At 40.6% G+C, this 18,870-nt stretch overlaps 1 protein-coding gene across 6 annotated transcripts in view; it reads right to left on the bottom strand.

The window, feature by feature from the left end:
- DAB1 (DAB adaptor protein 1) overlaps positions 1-18,870 on the bottom strand; it is a 181,012-nt gene that overhangs the window by 4,683 nt on the left and 157,459 nt on the right. For 5 of the 6 annotated variants that reach the window (XM_065738277.1, XM_065738299.1, XM_065738291.1 and 2 more), the window contains 7 exons: positions 18,339-18,398; positions 10,866-10,922; positions 8,403-8,465; positions 7,187-7,295; positions 5,390-5,938; positions 4,448-4,575; positions 3,564-3,662 (listed from right to left, as the gene is read on the bottom strand). In XM_065738277.1, the coding sequence (XP_065594349.1) occupies positions 3,579-3,662; positions 4,448-4,575; positions 5,390-5,938; positions 7,187-7,295; positions 8,403-8,465; positions 10,866-10,922; positions 18,339-18,398 (1,050 nt within the window). In that variant the 3' untranslated portion in view covers positions 3,564-3,578. The remainder of the gene's footprint in view (positions 1-3,563; positions 3,663-4,447; positions 4,576-5,389; positions 5,939-7,186; positions 7,296-8,402; positions 8,466-10,865; positions 10,923-18,338; positions 18,399-18,870) is intronic. The other variant, XM_065738315.1, reaches the window with a different exon arrangement.

Genomic DNA, 18,870 nt, shown 5'->3' with positions numbered 1-18,870 from the left:
GTTGCAGAAGCAGCTTTGTTTGACCTCCTGCAGTTGTCTGAATTCTCAGATGAAGACAGTACTTTGTCCTTAAGTTGTTATTTCTGTCAAATGCATAGTAACAGCCTAGATAAAGACTCACAGCAGTCTGTTCTGGAGCTGACTGAAATTATTAGGAACATTCACTGCAAAGAATGGCACGTGCTCCAAGATGGGAGATGGCAGCGGGCCACCCAAGTCCCACCAAAAGCTGGTAGACAAATATTCAAATGCACTGTTGCTCTCCTGACAGTGCTGGTAGCACCATGAAGGGTGTGACATACTTTGAGGGCTTATAACTGTCTGCACACATTTCAAAGAACAACCAAACAAGCTTTTGAGGAAGATATGTTCTAGCCACAAATGTTTTGAAGGTTTCCTGAGAATCTCTCATGAATGACTGCCAGAGCAAGTCTTGGACTGGGCAGCATATCAATAGAGCTCTATTTCTTCCAGCATTTGGAGTTACATTTACTGGGTTAATTTAAGTACAAAATATCCCTTTATTCTCTTTCACAATTTTCGCCCTGTTGCTAATTGGCCTTCAGGAATCAGTTTGTATGGTCCACAAGGAGTGACATAGCATTTCTGACAACCGATCTCAGTATTCAGGGCGCACTGTCTCCTTCCACACTCTCTTTTCACCATAGTTATCTACTATGCAGTGTAAAGACAGAAGCAGGGGTTAAGTGTAAGTCAGCTGAAGATGGCAGTCTTAGTATTTACAGTTCTCTCTATTCATTCTCCATACTCCTGAACAAAGGGAAAGCAGCTAGATACAAACCTTGCTATGAACAGTTCTGCAAATAGTCGATGCAACAAAAATCAGGCCTGGCTGCTCCTTATCTCCAAACACAAAGGGACAAACATGCAACTTACCCAGAAAACATCATATTTACCTACAAAGAACCCATGGCCATTCATAGGAGAGTAGTCTGTAAGAATGGCTACTGGTAGGATGACGATTTTGAGAGTGTTAAGATCATAAAAGGAAGAAGAGAAATACAGAGAGACCAAGATAGTTACTGAAAGATGCTGAACTACATCTAAATGAGAATATGGGATATCAGAAGGAACCAAGAAACCAAATTGCTAAGGTACATTGAAAGATCAGGGCACAAAATACTAGGCATGTGAGTACTCTGAATAGATCAAGATGAAGTAAGTTAGGATATTGCATGGGCACAGCAGATTTCCCAGCATGCCAGGAAGCGCAGCTGAAGTTTCTGAACATAGTACTGCGTTGCTCCTGAGAGGTCCATTCATCCGAGCTGTATGCTGCACTGCTCTTGGTGTGAAGAACCACGTTCTGACAGAGGGAAGTAATTTCCATCTAGCATATAGAGATGGCTTTTAAGCAGACTGTGATTCTCATGTTCTACATGCTTCTCTCCGTTATGTTTCTCCTCAAATGCAGAGCCTGATGTAGTAAGTCCTGAGCTGATAATACTCCACGGAGATTAGATTTTCCATCACTCTGATGATAGCAGGTTTCAGAATTAGATGGGCTGGTTTTAGCAAGTAGATTTCTTACAGCCTGCTGCTGGATGGCATCGTACTGAGGTACAACAATGCCAGTGTAACTTCACTGGAGAAATGCTGTCTTCTTCTTCAGCTTCCTGTTCCTGCCTACAGTTTTTAGTAATTACTGTAACAATTCCTGGAATATATTTTGGGTAATTATATCTAATTTATGCTAGACTGCACGAGGATTAACAGCAAATACAGGAAAAAATACAGACTTACTGACAAAATACTGTTCTTGTAGTTCCCACGTAAAAGAAAGTAGTTTAGGAAATGTTATATTAAACCAGAACAAATGTAGTCCCTCACTTGACAGCACTACGCAGCAACAGACTTCAGCTAGTGTTTCCAGCTACTTCCAGAACTGCTGATAGGTAAATGTCTGTTTAGCTCACAAATGATGCTAACGATCTTAGCAACAGAAAATTAGAAGCAGATTTTATCATTATTTTCCTTGTGATCAATTCCAGAATTATGCTATGATAAGCCATAATAAACGCACGTAGGTTTGCGGGGCGTGGGATTCAGCTACAAGTCAAATCCTCTTTCCTGATCTAAGAAAGAAGTCCTGAAATGGTCTGAGGCCAGGATAGCTGTCTGCACCAGTGCTTGTGAAGTCAGACAAAGGCAAAGCCAAATTGCTATGTGGCACCATCAGTCTGCAAAAGTAGCTCGTGCTGGTGTACAATAACCAATGGATGTTCTTGCTACAGCAGCCAGTCCAGCTTGACTTTATGTTGTCATTTTTAGACTCACAGAGGCACAAGGCTTAACACTACTGTTGCTTCAGCCCTGAAGAGCTGAGCTTTATGTTGGTGAAGCAGAAGAAGGGGGAGATGCATTCTCTCAGCACTACATATTATTAAGAGATAATCTTATTACTCCCAAGTGGATCAAAGCTAAATTATTGTAAGACATTTTTTCTTAACCACATTTAAGTGTACAAAGTGACTCCTAATGAAACTATTAAGTTTGAGTTGAAACCTATTATGCAGGCTCAGGGCAGATAAGTCACTGGTAAACACAGTGTGATTTCTGTAGAAAAATAAAAAGGGTTCTACCATTGTTATGGATTTCTTCCAGGAGCTCTGTGCTGAAGCACAGAAGCAGTATCAGATCACGTATTTGGGCAATACAAAACACGAATGGCAGACAGGGAGAAGATAATGAAACATATCCTTCAAATAGTTACACTGGAGTGTATTTGGATGGAATAACAATGCTCAGCACTCATAACACTTCACAGTTTTACTGTCTCTTTGGTAGAACATATATACTATATTGAAACAAATCACAGAGCATCCACTAGCAGCCACATTTTCCAATGTGTTCTGTAACACAAAAGATAAAAAGACCACCTTTCCCCTCTGTCTAGGTTTCAATGGCTTATGTTTGATGAATAATTTTGAAAACATTGGTATGCCAATGCTAAAATCAGTGATTATAACTTTCAGCTGTTTTTAATTGTCAGTTGGGAGATAAAATTACACAAACCCATTTCAATAATTTTTACATGTAGATAATAAATATGCTGCTTCTACTGATTATCACATTGATTTTGAGTAGAGGTATTCCTGTATCATTACATAATTTTATTTAATGTTTAATATTATCTAATGTTATGTCTATGGGCAAGATGTCTTATTCCATTTAATATGTTATGACTGACCAAAGGCCAGAATGGGTTTAATAAAAAATTGTTCTGTATAATACATTGTTAGTAGTGGCTCAGATTCCCTATTTCCTCTTTGAGTTTGAACACAAAGTAAAATAAGTCTACATTTCTTTAAAGCATGCAGGCAGCTGAAACACACATATTTGCATAAGTTGCAACACATAGTGAATGGCAAAAGCCATGCAAACCACCGAGCATGAGGAATACACTGTGGATAATGGAGAGGAAAAAAAGGAAGAGATGAAAAGGAAAAGGCAAACCATGCATCCATGAAAGCAATGGTAGGCACTGGTGGATGTATAAGTGAGCACCTCAGGGTGTAGAGAAAAAAAGGACAGATACCTACCCCAACCTGCGCTATCTAGCTACCGACCTGTGGACTTATAGTATCACCAGTTGGCTCACCAAATGGATCACTGTTGGATGAGGCCTGAGACTCATCAGGCTAGAATACAAGAACATAACACCTTTTTTTCTCAACAGTAGAAAGTGAAAAGTCAACATGAGGTTATTTTCATGCTGTGGGCATAACAAGTACATCCTATCTCATGAAAACCAGAAAGTGAGACCTCACCGTTGATATGTTCTCAAAAGCCATAATGCTTTTTTTCAGCTGATACAGGCAGGAAAGGACCATATGTGTCATTTTGTACCTTTGGTCCTTTTTTTATAGACTCCTTCTTGCCTTTGGCTCACTTAGGCTCTTATCTGCCTAAGATACCTTGTGATTTAAAGTCACTTCATTTTGATAGCATTTCCTGCTTTGGTCCACTGAGTCTAAGGCTGAAAACCAAGGGCCAGAACATTGAGGAATGCAACGAGGGAAGCAACTGGGATGCCAGAATGTGCAAGACAACATCAACCATCATTTTTTAGCACACAACTTCTTGCATTTCTTTCTGCATCCTCAGGACTCATGTCATTTTACCTTGGACTCCTTTACCGTCAGTAAGTGAATGCTGGCACATTGGATACAGTTAACGTGTATATCTTTATGTATGAACTCAGAGTTTGGTTCCTTGCACGTAGTACTAGGATATATCAACAGAAATGCCATTCTGATGTTCCCAGCTATCAAAATCAAACCTGCAATTGCAGCTTCCCCTTATACACCACCCAGCCTTACTAGAACAGTCATCTCTGACATTACCAAACAGCAGTTAAGCATCTTCTCTCTCTTTTCTAGCTAAAAGATGCCAATCAGTATATAGAAACCTTATTGCTACTCACAGCCTCCTGCTCCTCACTTTTGCTTGGGCTTTCAAACCCCTCTTCAAAGAGGTCATCTGCAGCAGGATCGCTGGTATGAGATGCTGATGATTTTGATGGAGAACTCTGTCTGGGTGCAGGGGTTGGAGCTAAACAAAGATTAAGGTGACAGCAACAGAATATATATCTCTTCATTTGTTCAGAGAGACACAGCAGCACAAAATTTGCTCATGCTGTAGAGCCCTCAACTTATATTACCCCTGAAAACCATTTCCAGCAAAGAGCTGTAAGATGTAAATTTAAACAGAGAAGTTATTATCGATTCTGTAAGTCTGATTTCATTCAGTGGTTTCCAAATTAAATTTGGCTGCATCTAGCTTATGTCTTTAGGAACCAAGGAGACACCGCTACATCACATTAGGAATGCGTGAGTTGCCTGCCCTATGGCAGATAAGAAAAACATAAGGTCTCTGACTGGCCGCTGGTAAATGCCTCCTGAATTCCTTTTCAGCAATCTGCAAAATCCCCCATCTCCATGATATGACCATGCTAAGCTCATTTTACAGCTGCTCAATGAATTTCCCCACATGTCCAACACATCAAGCAATTAGAATAAATACCCATCTCTTACTCTGTGCAAAGTATGCCTTGAATGGGATGTACAAAAATCATTTGTAAGTTTGAATGTTACCAGCATTTTCCGACCAGCTGGCATGTCCCTAGCACAGAGCATATATTACTGTCTTATTAGCAATTAAATTTCAGGCTGCAGCTACTGGGGCTGTTGATTTCAATGGTCTCTTTAACACTTTTCTTTATGGCTGGAACACATTTAATAAGCCAGACCATGCATGAAGGTTCTCAGTCCACATCTGTGTTGCAATTTACTATATGGAAAGTTAAATGCTTCGAGGAGCAGTCACATTTGAGGAAAGTTATGGCAGAAATGATACGAATACTCACGTGAGTTTGTTGATGGTGTCGTGGAAGTCACAGGAGTCAAATTTAACTGAGAGATGTCAAAGTCATCACAATCATCTGCTTCCTGTGCCATCCCAACTTTGTTAAAGTAACTTGAGAAGGCCTCTGAGGTACAACTGAGGGAAGGCTGATCTGGTTTTCTTGATGGCACTGGTGGAGGCTGAGCCATCTGGAAATCTTTAAACATTTCTTTTCCCATTTTCTGTCTGGGCCTATCTGCCTGCGGACTTGATCTGTTGGAATCGCTTGTGGGTGGAACAGTAGCTATAGGAGCAATGGTACCTTGAAACATGGCTGCTTGTAAAGGCAAAACAGTTTGTGTTGGCATGAAGGCAGTCGGTTGGAACTGACCAGCTACAGATGGCCACGGCTGCTGGGCAGGAGGAAAAATACCGGGTTGGCCCCACGCTATCGGCTGTCCTCCCTGCATCACCTGAGCAACTGGAGGCTGAGCACCCATGGCCAACTGCTGTTGAACAAGTGGTTGCTGTCCCCAGAACGAGGGCAAAACAGCTCCCATGGCAACATAACCTTCAAAGAATAAAGAAAGCAGAAAAATAAGAATTCCGGTAATGTCAAGAGCACACAGAAAAGGCTACACAATAAATGAGAAATATGCAAGCTACATTAGTGATCCCAGAGCTTCAGCTTTTCATTAAAAAGAAAATGGAATGACATGTTTGAATTCACATTACAAATGCTCCCATGCAAAAACATAGGTCGGTGTATATTGGCCATAGTCCTTCTTTTCTGTACAAAATGCTTTTCTCTTCTTAGTGACCACTCAAACGTGTCTGTGAAGACATCTGCATGAACCTCAGCCATGAACACAACCAAAAACTAAGTGAAGTTTCAATCAGTGGCTGATTTTAAGTGGACCTTGCAAGGCAAAAAAACCCTACCTTTGTTTCCAATTTAATGAGTGATAAAAGAAGGAACATTAACTCAGATGCATATAATATTTCAGTAGGTGCCTATGATAGATTCTCTAGGTGTCCTTCTATCCTGCACCCACTGTCATCTCATCTAAGCAATGAGGGTAGTGAGGGTTTTCACCTGACATTATCCTCAGACACTTCATCATCTGCATAACCTTTCTGAGATGAAGTGGCTAATCTGATACTGAAACACAGCCCATCTGATAAGGGGTTAACCAATTAGGAAGTCACTGTTGAATGATTCAAGGCACTCCTCCTCCTTTTTCCTCCTAAGTGGAGTTGAGTGTCATTCTCGCAGTGTTCTGGGAGAAATCAGCAGTAAGAAACATATTCCTTGCATGTCTGTGCAGAATGTTACATGGCTCTTGCATTTTAAGCACTTTGAGGAGGACAGAAAACCCTAGGGGAAACACCAGGATTTACCTAAGTAGAGTACTTTTGAAATGTAATCAAATTCTTCATGTCTCATCCTCTATTTACTGAAGACAGCAAAAGATATTCATTGCAATTGCAAAACAAAACAAAACAAAAAGAATAACAGAGCTAAACCAGCTTTTCTCTCTCTTGCTGCTGTACCCAGAAGGTATGTTATACAGATTGCTAAACTGTGGTTGAACTTCCAGTGACGTTTTTGAGTTTTGCTTTCAGTAATGCTGGCAAATTCATAATCATGTATTCTTGGCTTGTTAAAGACTTGTTTTGCCTTGCTCTGCAACAGCGTCCTCAAAACCCTTCCCACTTCCACTGGACAAAATCAATGCTCTGAGGACTGAAATGCAAGCCACATCTGAGAACTGATGAGCAAATCTGAGTCAAATCCATATCTCTGGAATTTTCTTACCTGAGGGTACGGCAGCAGTGCTGAAAGGTACAGAACCAAACATGTCTGTACTAGCAGGAAGTGACTGGGATGAAGATGGGATAAAGGCATCACCTGGAGTAGCAGGAGTCTGCAATGGGACAGGAATAAAATGAAACAATACACATCAGCTGCAGCATATACTTGCTGTTGCTTCTCTGAAGCTCACAGTTTTAGAGGGAAGAAAGAGAAAGGAAAAAAGAATGGAAAGATGTAGGAGAGAAGTGACAGTAATAAAGAGTATTAGAATGTGCTGGAGATGGGAGAAAAAAAGAGAGAGAATTTGTACCAGAAGAAAATAAAAATAAGCTTTGTCTGGACTGAATCACATGAAAAAATCTGCATACAGACTTGTGATTCTAGCTGTTAGGTGACAACTGGTGTAAGCTACAGACTTAGCCATTAACAACAACAACAAAAAAACCCAAACAACAGTAAAGGTAAATGAAATACCTGCAAGACATAAACAATGCTTCCAATTAACCAGTAGGACCAGAGCCATAGGTCCACATTTAAGGAGAAACACAGCCTAATTAAGCAAGGAGACAGCACTTTGAGTATCCAGTCCCAGACATACTCCAGAATACCTTGGAGATCTGAGCCTGGGGACTTTAGAGCACCTCCACTTCCTCAGTATACTCATACTCCCCTATAGCTTAATGTAAGGTACAAAAATGTAATAGGAAAACGACCGTATTTTCATCCTATGATGTAAAAAAGCCCGTTGAGAACATTTTCATTCCTCTAAAACCACATTCAGCCCTCTCCCACTTTACTCTTTTGTTTTCCTTTAACAGCTATTCTGTGCTACCTGCTTGGTGGAACCAAGGAGTTGTGATGCATCAGCTGTAACTGGATCCTGCTGCAGTGCAGGAGAGAGACAGGGAGCTCAAGACAGAAAGCAGTGAAGCATGTAGCTCTGATAAGCACCAGGGAAGGAGATCTGCAGTTCAGGTTATATCTTATGTGACACCTAGCCCTATATCAGATAAATAAAAATTGAAGATATTTTTGCACTTCTTCAAGAACCAGTGATTCCACATTCAATTTGCTTCAGTTTTATTTCCTTGGAACATAAAAACTACTTTGAAATCCTCCCTACTGCAATGGCCAATGACCTGAATTGTAAACATGCTCCATAAATGTGCTGAAAATAGGATGTAGAAAAAGACACCATCCAGTTTCCCTGGATACTTACCGGGGGAGAGGTTACATCAGGAGGAGTGGACATGTCCCCAAAAAGCTCTAGTTGGGTAACAGCCTGTAAAGATAAAAAAATAACACAACATTTATCTTTTGAGGAAAAGAAAGTGCAAGTTAATTCACAACATCTCATAAAGTTAACAAGTAACAGCTATCAATATAAAACCAAAAGAGCCATGTAGGCTTCAAACATCCAGTTCCACACAGAAGAAAGACATGGACTCAAGCTGTGGGATTTTTATATTGCCCATGGACCTAACTAGATGGCAGCTGATGCTAAAAAATGATACTATGGGGAATTCGGCTCCCTAAAAAATGAATGAAGCATGAAAAAACTACTCTGAATGGGACTGGATGCATTATTGCTCTGCCCTTAACATCCGTGAAAACCAAGCACAATTTACAGCTAGCACTGTTCCCTGGCTCCTTTTCTAAATCCCCAAATCAAGGTCTTAAAACACGGCAGCAGACTGTGGAAGTGACAGAAGGATACAGAAGGGAAGAACTTTCAGAGTGCTGCCTGATTTCCCCTTGCCCATGGGACAGGTGTGACCTGGATAAGTGGACTTGAAGGAGGATGCACAACTGGGTTATTATAAGTTTGTAAAACCACACGTAACTCATGTTGGAAGTGTTTTCTAAGGGCATCCTTCAGTTTGATATCAAAATAGGTCACCCGTACAAGTCTGGACCAGAGGGGAAAAAGCACTTTCATAACAAGGAGCACCTTGACTGGCTGCATAATCAAACCTCTGTCACATGCTCTGGAATAAAATTGCTCATTTCTACCCAATGCTTCACTGTGCCAAATGACTGGGATGAAAGTCTTCATATTTTAACTGGAAATTAGAGTAAGATATTAATTAAGGTTAATACAACAATCTGAAGGATCCCTATAGGGATATAACGCTCAGAGAGGCTCCACTTTCAAAGGGTCAATTTCAGGACAGCCTGATTCCAGCACTCATCCTCTGGCCATTATTCTAACGAACGCTGTTGATTAAGGTAATGGGAGTTTTCAGTACGGGCAGGGCTAGAGAATGTGGCCAGTCTTTACAATTAGAAAGAAGCTGCTCATGACTGAACCATAAGGACAGAAATAACCACAGGGTCTGCGTGTGCTCACGTTGAGATCTGAGTGGAAGGCAGCAGAAGCAGTTGTACATCTAGGGATGTCCTCTCTGGCTGGGTGCTTTCTCCCAAGATTGGCTCAGCTGAAGTCCAGGGCCACCAAATCTCAGAACTCCATGGGAAAGTTAAACCCATCCACAGTCCTTAGTGGGACAGATATAGAGGAATGCCATAGAGGCAGCTCAAGGACTACTTCTCCACCACCTTTCTTCTGCCTGTGGGCTTTCCTTCTCCCCTACACTGTACTCAATCATACCCACACATATGGGAAGCCAGAATTCTTGGTATAAATGAGATTTAGTGGCAATATTAACTTGGTTCATTGCATCTCAGCTCTCTGCAACCTTCTTTCATATACACTTGATATTAACTTGAGTCTTGACCTGCAAATCTAGCCAACACTGGACCCTTACACTAACCACCATGCTAGCTGATCAGTCTTCACAGCTTTACAAGCCAATAAAGGGGAGAAAAAAAAACCTAAGATTTTTTTTCCCCATTCTTATTATAAAGAAAAGCTCTTTTAACAAATACAGCTATCGTTCAATATATAATAGTTTCAAAGGTTCGCACATTTTTGCAATCCAATCTCTGCTCCCACTTACAAAGCAATGCTACAATCAGTTTTGCCTAGAATCTATATAGCAGCTTGGATAGCTCTCAGCTTTATGTCTAAAAACGTACCTAGGGATGAATTATTTCATGTTTTCTCACATCATGCCATATATTAAACAGATCACATTACTTTAGTGATATAACAGTGTATTTTCCTCATATGAGCCTATATATCCCTCTGAGTATCTGTGTGAAAATAGAAGAAGGAATATGGAAGAAAATCTACGTTCTCTTGAGGGTATATCAGTTCCAGAGTATATGACCAAAATCCTGCTACAAGTACTGCAGAAAAACCAAAAAGCCCAGAGCATGGGCACACACACACTTGTGAGCACTGCTACAATGCTCACAAATTTGGAATGACGACAAGGGCAGCACTCTTCTCAAGTCACCCAAAGCCTCATGTAGGCACTGCTGATTCAAAAGGCCAGGAGACACCAGATCTCAAAAGAGGACACTTTCCTCTCATCTCTCTGAATGACTTGTTCAGTGTCACCCCTAAATCTGCTCTTTTTTTTCTTTTTCTTTTTTTTCCCCCCTTCATCACTGCTGAGTTTTTTGCAGAGCTGTCCCCACAAACTGTTCTATTCACACCTGATATCAGCTAAGTTCCAGCAAAGTTAATCCCAAGCAAAACATTTTCAAAAGGCACTATTCCTACAGCTGATTTCATCTGTATTTCCTTAAAGCATTTTTAGTGTCACAACCTTACCTGAGTGACTGAACCAAGATTTTCATCAATGTCCAGCAATAAGTTTCCATTCTCCAGCTGTAAAGCATGATTTATGAAATGAAATGAATGATTTATGAAAATGACATGAATTTCTGAGCATGAAAATGATAACCTCCATAATTATTGACTCCACTATTGAAACAAAAACCCTTTCCATCTTGCAGCGAGTACAGATATGAAATCACACAGTCAGAATGAATCTTAAATGCTGCAAGATGGGGGACAAACAAAATTGATACGTGCTAAATCTTCTGATGAATACAGTAATGCCAATATTTGCATTCTATTTACTTTTCCAGATGTTTCTTAATTCATCAATTATCATATGCAGTCTGGTTCTGATGACATTAATGGAACTTTTCAGTGAAATGGGGAAAGGAAGGACTCAGAGAAAAGAAATCCAGTTGAGAACCAAAGATCTAATAGCAACTATTTGTGGAAAAACACAGTTTCCTCTTGACTGGGAGAACATCAGTAACAGTACTTATGATGCAGGTTTTCTTGCCACAGTTATTTTTCAAATTCCTTCTACAAATCAAGTTGCATTTAAATTCTTCTTGTACATCTGTGTAAATGCATGAGCCAACTGTGTGCCCACACACACACAGCTCTCTACCCACCAACATACTTAAGGCAAATCATGACCCAAGTGTCCACAGAATGCCAAATTTCAGATAACATTTATCGAAGCTGTAAAGACCTTTCTTAAGAAGGTCAATCCCTAAAAATCAAACATGAGGCAAATGAGAAGCTCCCATTGGCAAGGGTGGGACTAGGTGAGCTCTGGGGTCCCTTCAAACCCAAAACGTTGAGTGGTTCTGTGATGATATTAAACAACCAGAATTCTGTGAAGACACTCCAGCCCCTGATCTTGCCATCTATGGGTTCCTCTGGACTTTCTCTCCTTCATTACCCAAAAATACATCTCCTTAACATAAGCACACCCCTCCACCTCAGCTGGCAGAGCAGAGCGAGGCGGAGGAGCCAGCATTAATCCTTGTATCTCTTTGACATGAAACCTGTAATGAAAGCTCCATCTTCCCATACAGGCATGTGAGACATATTGTAAATCTTCTAAACATGAGCTATGTAAATCTGGCTTCTTAAAGCAGCAGCAAGCTTTTTAAAGCACTCCAGCCAGTAATGAAATTCCTCGTGACACTTTTCACTGTTCAGGAAAGAAAAACATGCAATCCAAGAGCTGGGAGAAAAACAACAACACAGGAGTAAAGAAGCGGTAAGAGATAAGTGAACTGCAGCTTTCATAAACCTGAATCAAAAATGATTCACCTCCACTTCAGTATCCCTTCTGACTGCCAAGCATTCTGAAAATCGGCTTTTTCTAAGCAGTGTTTGGAGTTTAAAAGGGAAATCTAAGAGTGGGAAACATATGTTTTTAATTTCAGTTCTACATCTGTGGTAGACAGAATAGTCAGCTCCTTTACTTGGCCTGATTTTACCAAAGGAATGGATCAGCACTGCCTTATAGCAGGAAGAAGCCTGATTAATATTGCTAGATTTTGCAGATGAGATGATAAAAGCAGTCTCATAAAGCGTGGCTCTGAAATCCCAGAGAATGAAGCAAAGATGTTGCTAAAAAAAAAAAAACACCAAAAAAAAAAGAACCCAACAGTAATTATCTTGCACTCCGATACAGATCTCAGCAAGTTAAAAAGAGTATGTAGGATACTAAATATAGTGATTAACCAGCAATTAGCAATTAACCTTTTTGCTGGGTATTAGCTATTCAGATCCTCTCATAGCAGAGGGATTTGCACACATTTCCTGCCCTCTGCTTGGCCCAGCAGATAACACAGAGATCGCCTGGCCATGCTGCTGCTCTGTGCTTCTGATCCCAATGAGTATTTCATATGAGAAGTTTATTGACGTGTCAATGGTTAATACCAATCTTGAAGATATATTATTTTCATTTTAGCTGAAAGTGTAAATACTTTGGCTTTTTTTTCCGATGGTTCAAATCACTGCTCTTGGCCATCAGGACTTGGGATACCTGTACATCTATATACACAAGGAATGCTGATATTACTACATGAGCTCCACGAGCTGCAAGCAGCTTGCTAATTAACTACAATTCATTCTAAAAAAAACACAATTAGAACTCTAATGAAGGAGCACAGCAGAACTGTGACTAAACCAACAATCAGTGAAACTGCTGCCAGTAGGTTGGGACCCACTAAACATATCCAACAGGCGCACTGTTATCCCACAGAACTGCTGTGGGATTAATGGAGCAACATGATAACTCAACAAAGAAGCGTTCCTGATTACACACAACGCACTGACAAACTGTCTCACTGCTGCTCGATAGCCTCCTTCAAATTAAGGATCTCTTGATGCGATCAAAACACACACTTACTCATTTGTTTATTTTCTCTTTTCATTTGAAGGGAACTTAATGCTGAATTCCCTGTGCACCTCAGGTATTTCATTATATAGGAAATGGTATTGAAAACGCTTCAGTTTTGTTTTCTCCATCAGACTGTAATAAATCAAAAGTCCAAAGGGTGATGTCAACCTGTATCACATCCTGAGAATGACACCCAGAGTGGTTGTGAATGCCCCCTCCCTGGAAGCGTTCAAGGCCAGGCTGCACGGGGCTGTGAGTAACCTGGTCTAGAGGGAGGTGTCCCTGCCTATAGCAGGGGGGTGGAATGAGATCTCTAAGGTCCCTTCCATCCCAAACTATTCTACGATCCTACAATCTCACAAATAAAGGAAGGGGAAGCATGCTGGCAGGCTTTAAATGAATTCATTCTAATATCTAACCATGCATACTGAGGGAAAAATATCAGACTTTATTCAGACTAATAGCTTTTTGAATGTTCTTGCTCTTCGGTGCAATGCAAAAACCATTTCCAAGAATCAGCTGAAATATCCCTAACTTTGAGTTTAGCTCTTACATAAGCTGCGCATACAACACATTTGAAGAAATGATCACTTTACATTATAGATGTTATAAACTGAGAGGAGTAGGGAGGAGGACCTGGTTTCCACTTGCTGGGCCATGAGAATTTTTATTAAGGTATAAAACACAAAATATCTCCAGCAGAAATTGCATGGGAAAGAAAATAAATGGCAATACAAAACCAAACAAAAATACAAAGATTGAGTTCTTGTAGCACTTGACTGGGGAACGAACATCCAACTGCACCCAATAACCACAAGTTTATGGCTGTGATCTCCATGAGATGACTGCTGGAGGCTAGTTCCTCTGCTGGAAAACAGATGTAGTTTGAACCAAGCCTCAGATCAGGATGCTAACCTCATTTGCTGAACAGTTTGCCAGGGAAAATTCAGGTGTTTGAAGTTTTTTTTTCTGTGGATCCATTACTAGCTGCACTATTGCTTGTGCCAGTGCTGGGTGAGGGTAAAAGTACTTCCATTTTGTGCTGGCATAAACATGCACAAACTACAAAATAATAGAAGAAAAGGCCCATGGATCTTGCTAAAATGAATGAAAAACCACCTTGAAAAATCTCAGAGACCCTTAATAGTGTGGAAAATATTTAAAATATGGATAATGACAGACCTGAATTGGCACCTAATGCCAGCTCCACACATCTCAGTGTACCCAGTGCGGCAGAAATTCAGAACAGTCAATGTCACAGCTATTCCAGAGATGCATATGCATATCCACTTCTATAAATGCCTTCCAAAACACCACAGAAACTCATGACACAAAACATTATCCTAACAAGCTAATGCATTTTCAAATGTTGCCACAGTTAGCTGATAAAAATCCATGGCCAGTGTCAAGCCTTGGATATGAGATTGGGCTGAATGCAGCTAAGTCAGGCATTTGACTACAGCATTCTTTCAGCAAAGGTAAGGAGAAAGGGAGGGCTCTGCAGGCACAGATGGTCAGAGGTGGGGTCTGTGCACTCTTTCTTCCCCTGTATGAAAATTAAATCCCAAAAGCTGGTGGGCAGAGGCTGAAGTCAACATCACCAGTCTGCAAAGTAAAGCTACTGATGCAAACTTATGGGTTTGCATAAAGGTTGACACAGCTATAAAGGTTTCCTCCATACCAAGTGGCATTGAAAAAAGTAACTTCTTAGAGGATCGGAGTCATCTGGAAAGCTGCTCTGAGCTGCTCTACTGCCAGACATTTTGAGATGCCCTAACTCCAGGGCCAGACCTTCTGTGTGAGCTGCTGGTGATGGTGTGCCCATGCCTTCCAGATGACTCCAGGCATGCTTCTTATGACATAGGATCTGAAAAATATGCAAATGGCACCACGTTCCTAGCCAGAAACCAAACACAGCTCTCCCAAACACTGCTCCCCATCTTGGCAGGAGGGCCAGGCAGTCCTTGTGGCCCCGAGACCTGGGTGGGCTCTGGTCCAGCCCAGCTTCATCTACAACTAGAGGTCATGGTGAGCATCCCCCTGTGTAGAGCTGGTGGTCCTCCCCTGCCTTTCCCTTAAGACAGCCAACTACTCCCTGCCTGCTCCATGTTCATTTAGGAGTATTTCCCATGTAGATGGTACATCTAAATGGCTGCCTGCCCCGTGAGGCATCAGCTATAATGCTTTGAATCTTTACACAGCAGTAAGACGAGTTCTTTGAAAGCCTTCATAAAATGGTAAGCAGAGAGTTTAGACATTTTGATGAGAAGGTTTTATTGTGATGTGACTGACAGTCTCAGTGAAGGGTATTTACAGTCTGACTCTTATTACTAAAAACACCATGACAGGTAGAACTTGATGTGTATGTATCAGGGGGAGAGGATGGGAAATTTACGACAAAAAGAGCTCATTAAACATTTCACTTTTTTTAGAATAATTAATTTCCCTTACAGAACTACAGTTTCAAATCGGAGCGTGCACCACTTAACACAAGCTGTTTGGGGTAAGCTTGCTTTCTTTGTCTGCTTGATGTCTACCCCCATTGAATTGAGAGTATGAGAATTTGTCTAAGGAAGGAACAAAGAGGAAATGAGAATGAGTACAAGAAGAGACAGTTGATACAGAGGAAGGGAGATACGTACACAGGGAGGAAACTGGGTTCTGGGAGAAGGGTGTGTTTGGAGCTGGGCTGTGTTCTGCCTTTTACGTTCAGCATTATGGCAGAACTCATCCCACCTAAGCCTAACTACCTGAAAGTCAGTTCCTTGTCATTCCTTTAGAGCTCCTCCACAGACACAAGAGCATGACAGCTGAACATATCCAGACATACACTCACCTCCACTTGAGAGGGACACCTTACAAGACAGGAGGACATTCCTCAAGGTGCCTATTTCTCTCCTCTTCACAGAGAGCCCAAGGTGGAAGGCTCCAAGATGACCTGCTCCATGCCCCCACCTTGATGTGCTGAGGCTAGGGACAATTTGGCTGAGAGCACATCAGAGGAAAACAACCCCAAGATGGAAAATCGATCTCTATCTAGGGAACGCGGGCAATTCAGCTTGAACTCGAGCAAAACTTGCTGCATTTTTATTAAGTGTTGTATTTATTGTCAGAAGAGAGAATTCATGGTGCCTGAAATCTATTAGGAGCTACAAAAAAGTTTTTCTCTTCTCTCATCCATTATGAAATTAATGAAAGCAAGATCTCCTAATAAAGAAAGCGTCCTTATAAATTTAAACCAGGTAGATGAGCTAGATTATTTGCCCTCAGATTGAATTTTAGAGGTTTATATAATAAGGACAGCTATAAATTGAAAAAAAAAATTATGGCAAGTGTCTCAATGACAGAGAGTCTCACACACGGAAGGGGGAGCAATAAATCAGATGGGCAGTGGAATATTAAATTGCTAATTTTAAGAGCAGTCACTGGTTTTCTTTCCTTTCCTCTTTTATTATTACTTTTTTTAATACACGTTACTATAAAAGGTGAAATAAAATCTCCACTGTGACTTTCTCCCTCTTTCCTTTTTCCTTTTTCCCCCTTATAAATTAAAGTAGATAACTTGTTTGGAGGAAAAGGTCTAACCAGCTTAAATATAACCATGAAATAACAACAAATTAAGTCTGCAACATGCTCCATAGAGATGACACATTTAATACATTTGATGATTACAGAGTAGGTTCCATATGCCTTATATCTCACAGCTATGCTTTTTACTAGGACAGTCTAATACCAAAGTGTCTTGCAGGCATGATTGCAAGTGTGGAGTACACACAGTCATACTGTAATGACCTAAATTACAGACTATACCCAGAGTAAATCTGAAACATCACTGAAGGAATAATAAAAAAGTCACAGGGAACATACAGAGGAAGAATTCTAACGCTGAGCTATGTGAGAAATGAGTGAAAAATCTACAGCTATTCCTGGTCCACAAGTACCTTTAATTAGCTATGCAACATGAGTTATCTTCCTACATTTTCCCAGCCAACAAGATGATGGCTCCCTCCTCCTAGTGGATTATCATGAAATATTTATGGGAAGTTTTGTTTGTTTGTGCAAACCTCAGAAGTGTCACAATTCAGAGCCCCATCCAGCCCCTCCCCAGCATTTATCTTTTTTATTTGGCATCTCAGTCTCTGTGCTCAGCCCAAGCTGTGCAATTTACCACATCCTTGTGTGAAATGAGCCCCTCTCCTTCCCTCTCCCAAATACAGGCATTTTTGCCATGCTTACAGCAGACTGAAATCCTGACCTTTTCCTCCTTTTTTCACACACACATCCTTAGAAATACGTATTTTCTGTGCAACCAACACAATCAAATGTTTTATCAAGATATTGTTTCATTTACAGAAATGTATACGAAACAACACAACCCACCCTTCAGCAAATGCATGTTTTGTTGCTGAGGCATCTGTCATTCCACTTCTCTCAGCAGCTTATTACCATTCCTTATACATTCAGGGGATAAATGTTTCACCACTTCTAGATGCTCATATGCAGAAAGGGAATGTTGCCATTTGGATAAAACAGTGTATTACCCTCCTTTTTTTGAGCAAAATCAACTGTCCATGCAAGGCACGGAACAGAAAGAATTCAGTCTACCATCTCTATTGACACTCAACCTGTTACATACTTCAAGCACTACAGAAATAACAGTCATTTGGGAGGAGATCTCAGGGAGTGCATGGGGAGAAAACACAGCCACATGCAGTCTGCACGACAAAGGGTGATAAGCCTTATATAGCTTTGGGTAATGGAATAACTCTTCTGATCCAAGCAGCAAAAATTCATGTAATAACACGCAGAAGGCTCAGTGTCAACTCTTAACCAGACATCACTTTTATATATGGTGGCTTGCATAAGAATCAACCAGAAAAGACAAAAAGTAGGAGAATTAAGTAACGAGTGAGATGGATATAAGTGACTTGACCACCCTGGTTACTTTGAAACCTAACAAATTTGAAACCCAACAATGAAATCCACATCCTAAAGGACGTGGCAAACATTACATACAATAATAATAGTCACAGAAGCTAAGAAACATACCTTCTTCCCTGCATATAGATAGTGAAGATACTTACACTTACAGGTTGACTTTTTGGCACATCATAAACACCTTCCTTCTTTTGGCTGGTAGGAACCTGCAACAGCAAACAAATGCTATGGTCATTCTTCCAGCAGGTTCAATGAAAAGTTGAAGTCTGCAACTGATATGTAAATACAAGGTAGTTGTTTAAGGATGGTATCCTTAACATTCAAGCAGCAACGTTAATGAAGATGGCACTGAAGAAATAGAACATCTATCTGAATTTTTAAGAATCTAAAACTCAGTAGTGCTCAGAGATGAGATTTTCATTCTCAATTTAGTCCAGCTGCATGAAATTCAGGTGCTTTTGGATCTCTTTCCTACAAAAGTGGTTGCTTAATCATTTTATATGGGGGTCAGAAGATGCACATGGAAGTTATGATCAGGCCAGAATGTCATCTTCCTCTGTAAAAGAGATCCAGAGAAGCGCTGCAATCTGAGAGAGAGGTGTTCGGCCTATGCCATTCCATTTCTTTCTTCCAATTCATTTAATAATCTAAGTCAAGTGAAGCCGTAATATGTATGTC

This window comes from Cyrtonyx montezumae, unplaced genomic scaffold, assembly GCF_038088225.1.
Source record: "Cyrtonyx montezumae isolate F1298 unplaced genomic scaffold, pur_monq_1.0 scaffold_1, whole genome shotgun sequence".
Lineage (NCBI taxonomy): Eukaryota > Metazoa > Chordata > Aves > Galliformes > Odontophoridae > Cyrtonyx > Cyrtonyx montezumae.
This window is presented reverse-complemented; position numbering and strand designations above follow the sequence as displayed.